The sequence below is a fragment of the Penaeus chinensis genome, chromosome 32 (assembly GCF_019202785.1).
Source record: "Penaeus chinensis breed Huanghai No. 1 chromosome 32, ASM1920278v2, whole genome shotgun sequence".
Classification (NCBI taxonomy): domain Eukaryota; kingdom Metazoa; phylum Arthropoda; class Malacostraca; order Decapoda; family Penaeidae; genus Penaeus; species Penaeus chinensis.
Window position 1 is genome coordinate 7,851,118 of NC_061850.1, and position 5,000 is coordinate 7,856,117.

Genomic DNA, 5,000 nt, shown 5'->3' on the forward strand with positions numbered 1-5,000 from the left:
AACACCCTTTTTTCCTCCCCTTCCCCTTTCACATAAAACACGAAGGAATTCTAACACGAGTCTTTGCAGGTCGCCTAAGTTCCCAGAGTCAAGATGAAGGCCGTTGCTGTGATATGTCTGTTCCTGCTGGCTGCTCAGGTAGGTTGATTGTAGTTTTTGGCCGCACTCGCTCTCCCCCATCGCCTGTCGACTTTTGTTTTAAGGTGGTAGTTTGTCTCTCGGTAGCTGTAGCTGTTTTTGCCTTTCTCTCTCTCTCGCTCTCTCTCTCTCTCTCTCTCTCTCTCTCTCTCTCTCTCTCTCTCTCTCTCTCTCTCTCTCTCTCTCTCTCTCTCTCTCGCTCTCTCTCACTCTCTCTCTCTCTCTCTCTCTCTCTCTCTCTCTCTCTCTCTCTCTCTCTCTCTCTCTCTCTGTTCTTTCTTATTCCTTTCATTTAACTTCCTTATTCAACATATACACATCCCTGTAAAAATCCCCTTCGACTAACCTAACGACCCCCCCCCCCCTTCGCCCTCCGCAGGCCACTGCCAACCTCCTCGACGGGCTGGAACACCACGGCCACCACGGAGAACACGGTGAACACGGTGAACACGGAGACCACGGAGACCACGGGCATGGAGAACACGCTCATGGTGAACACGGCGAGCACGCTCATGGAGAACATGGGGATCACGCTCATGGCGACCACGCCCACGGTGAACACGGCGATCATGAACATGGCGACCATGGAGAACACGCCCACGGTGACCACGGCGCCGGAGAAGCCCACGACGAGGCTCATGACCACAGCCACGACGATGTCCAGGTGAACCAGGTTAGTGAATGGGTCACGGGATAGTTCTGGTCAGTCCTGAGGGTCAGTCCCCACTGGCTTTTCCTTTTCTCTTTCTGTCAGTCAGATATACGTACTTCTCTTTATTTTCCCTCTAATCCTCGTTTCGCCCTTCTTCCTTGCCCCGCCTCCCGCCAGGACCCCTTCGCCAGCGCCCTCGCCGGCGAGCTCGGCGGCGGCTTCCTCTCCTTCCCGACCGACGAGCCCGTCGAGTTCTCCACCGCGCCCGCGCCCGCCACCGCCGCCCCCGCCTTCAACGCCTTTGAACTCGCCGCGCCGTCCTTCGAGCAGGTGCCCCCCGCCCTTGAACCCGCCGCGCCGTCCTTCGAGCAGGTCCCTCCCGCCCTTGAGTCTGCCGCGCCGTCCTTCGAGCAGTCCGCAGCCGCAGAGACGCCCGTGACACAGACCTTCGCCCCGGCCGCCGCCAACAACCTCCAGTTCGCTGAAGAACCGAAGAGCAACGACATCGAGGCGGCGGCGTCGTCGTCCTCGTCAGGAGAAGCAAAGCAGCTGGACAGCGGCAGCGCCCCCTCGGCCCGCTCCTCCGACTACCCCGAGTACGCGGTCGTGCCCCGGACGTCGTTCAGCTGCGCCGCGCAGGAGACCGGCGGCTACTTCGCGGACCCCGAGGCGGAGTGCCAGGTGAGGCCGGCCGGCGGTTTCAAGCGCCATTCTGTTGACGTTACACACACACACACACACACAGACACGTACACACACACACACACACACACACACACACACACACACACACACACACACACACATACACACACACACACATATATAACGATGCATGCTTATATTATACCTCTTATACCTTCTCAGTGATCCATTACCATTTCCCCCAAACAGGTATTCCACATCTGCCTGAACGGCCAGAACATGGGGTCCTTCCTGTGTCCGAACGGCACGCTCTTCCACCAGCAGTACTTCGTGTGCGACTGGTGGTACAACGTGGACTGCGCCGCCGCCACGCAGAGCTACGGCCTCAACGCCCAGATCGGAGTCGTGCCGGAGTAGTTTTCCCTGTCCCTGCCTTCCGTGGGTCGAAGTCGTCGGCCGCGGATGACGAGATTCTCATTTCTTTCCCTTGGAGTGTTAGGAAGGTGATTTTTTTTTTTTTTTTTTTCGCATTCGGAAAGGGAGTAAAATATATTTTGTGATTCTGTGGGAGTTTAGACGCGAAAAAAAAAAGTATTCGAGAAAGCAAGTCATATGTTAGGGTATATATATATTTTTTTTTTTGTCTAATTATCTCATTTGCTTTCTTTTTTTTCTTCGGAAAGAATATAATGCAATAGTGTTCTTACGCATAGTGATATCATATCAATAGATTGCCTGGCGGCTCCCCTCCCCCCCCCCCCCCACCCTTCTACTACAATTTAAACCCGTAGCGTAGAATCAGCGAACTCGCCCCTCGAAACAAAAAACAAACAAAATCATTAATAATACAATCCCTCACAAAAAATAACAAAAACAAAAACGAAACACATATGGTGGAGCTTTTTCCAAATCTTTTTTTTTTCATATTTTTTTCAGTTCTTTGCCGTAATTTATGATCATTGCTTCGCTAAGTGTGGACATTTTATATTATAAGCAAGCTTTAGGAAATGAGGTTAATGAACGAGTGTTAGAGTGTGTGTGTTCATTAACTTTTTATATTTTTTATTCGTGTATTCATGCGTAAGTTTGTGGCATTGTATGTGCATATGAAAATCGATACAGATATGTGTGTGTGTGTGTATGTCTGTGTGTAATAGTATAATGTGTAAAGAATGTGTAAAGTTCATCTTGACAGAAAAAAAAGTATGAATGTGTTCGATACGGTGCATTCGAGTCTTGCAGTGTGGGAATCATGTTCTCTCTGTGCCATAGATCAGACGGAAGCCAGAGTGATGTTGTGAATGAATAAAAAAACATAAACAATTCTGAAAGTATCATCAAAAAGATAAGCTCATTCATAAAATCACATTTGAAATAGCTAATAACATTTTCAGTAATACACTAACAATGGCACATTCAAGTACAAATAATGTCAAGTACATAAAACAGACACACATTCACATATACACATTAACAGACATCATGTCATTATTTTGTATTTCTCATTCATCATCAATTGTATTCTGTGTTCTCTCTCATCTACGCTGTTCATTTGCTTTCTCTCTCTCCTTTCTTTTATCTTGTGCTCTAATTATGAAGTTTCTTCCCTTTTCCTCTACTTTTTCTCTTCTCTTTATATTTCTTCGGTTTCTGTTAATTAAGAGTTTCTCTTTATTTATTTCTATACCACAACCTCCTCCTCCTCCTCTTCCTCTTCCTCCCATCCTCCTCCTCCTTCTTCTTCTTCTCTTCCTCCTCTTCCTACTCTTCCTCACGTCCTCCTCCTCCTTCTCCTCCTCCTCCTCCTCCTACTCTTCCTCCTCCTCCTCCTCCTCCTCCTGCTTCTCCTTCTCCTTCCTCCTCCTCCTCCTCCTCCTCTTCCTCCTTCATTTTCTTCTCTCCACCTTCCTCCTCCTACTCTTCTTCTTCTTCTTCTTCTTTTCCTACTCTTTCTCTTTCATCTCTTCGCCATTTCTACTATGTCATACTTATCATCCTTTTCCCTTTTCATACTTTTCCTCCATCTTTTTCGTCTTCATTTCCTCCTCCTCCTCCTTTTTCTTCTTCTTCCTCTTCTCTTCATCTTTATATTTCGTGGCTCCACCTCCTCCTCTTCCTTTGATCTTCACATTCACCATGTATTTCCTTCATTCTCAACACCTGACCCTTTTCTTATTTTCCTAAATTCCCTTCTCTCTATTTCCTACCTCCGTCATTTCCCTTCCTTTCTTTCCTTTCTCTTCGTCCTCATCCTCTGGCTTCTTCAATTCCCTTCGTCTGGTCTGTATGAGTCGTTGTGTATATATTTTATTCTGGTAATAAAATATAACTTTGTAGTCGGTTTGTCATTTGTTCCTCCTTTTATTCTCCCTTTTAAGATAAATAACTTGAAATAGTAAGGTATGATAATGATGAAAATTATCATGTCAATGATAAATGATAATGATGATAATTATTAACAATAGAGTTGCTGATATTCATGATAACAACCATGATGACAGTATATGATAATGATTACAATGGCGAAACAATAATAATGATAACGATATAAAAATAACGAAGTAATAAATAAATAAAGTAAATAAAGTAAAAGTAAATGAAGTAGAAACAAGAAAATAATGATAATGAAGTGATAATAGCGAAATAACGATAACGACAGTGAAATGACAAAAATGACAGTGAAAACGGTATGAAATATAAATAGAAAATTCTGGAGATCTTCAACAACAGCGTCTGCCTCGCTTTCTCTACCATGAGTAAGCGCAGTACAATAATAGGCCTCATTATAGCGCTTTAGAGATTTTATATAAATCATTTCGTTAGGCTTGCTTGTCGTGCGCATCGCGAGAGGCACTTTCCCTGATTTTGTGACGTCACTTACATGCTCCTTGAGTGCGTGTATCTACTAGACTGTGTGCGTAGGGTTATGTATATAAACACACCCTATATACTGAAATTATACGGTGGTTATCTATCTATCTGCATATGTATCCTTTTCGCATATATATATATATACACACACACACAGACACACACACACACACATACACACACACACACACACACACACATATATATATATATATATATATATATATATATATATATAACTATATGTGTGCGTGTGTGTGTGTGTATGTGTGTGTGTGTGTGTGTGTGTGTGTGTGTGTGTGTGTGTGTGTGTGTGTGTACTTATACATGGAGAAAGTAATATTTCAAGAGAAATGAAAAGGCAGAGGGATTGAGAAACTTTCTGTTATCTCGACTTTGTTGAATCATGAATATCAGCGTTGAACTGGTGTTTACTGAATACCCATCAATGGAACACGAAATATTTCATATAACAAAAGACATGGTGGGAATTCTTAATAAAAACGCCGAAATAAGTACGCTCGAAAGTATAAGGAAGTCGTTGTGAAATGCAACTGTGTCCCTTTTTTACCTCAACTACTCATAAAATTATAACCGCGGATTTGTATAACGGGCTCACGAACCGCCAAAAAACCGCACATCACTGGTTAGAGGATTCTTTGCCCTTGAACCTTTACTGTACTACACAGATATA

General features: G+C 44.4%; 1 protein-coding gene across 1 annotated transcript in view; it reads left to right on the plus strand.

Annotated features, from left to right (window-relative positions):
• Positions 1-3,106, plus strand: part of LOC125042708 (cytochrome c1-like) — a 6,220-nt gene extending 3,114 nt beyond the window's left edge. Inside the window, exons 2-5 of the mRNA XM_047638527.1 lie at positions 70-138; positions 518-811; positions 968-1,471; positions 1,685-3,106. Of these exons, the coding sequence (XP_047494483.1) occupies positions 94-138; positions 518-811; positions 968-1,471; positions 1,685-1,852 (1,011 nt within the window). The 5' untranslated portion in view covers positions 70-93 and the 3' untranslated portion in view covers positions 1,853-3,106. The remainder of the gene's footprint in view (positions 1-69; positions 139-517; positions 812-967; positions 1,472-1,684) is intronic.
• The last annotated feature ends 1,894 nt before the right edge of the window (positions 3,107-5,000 follow it).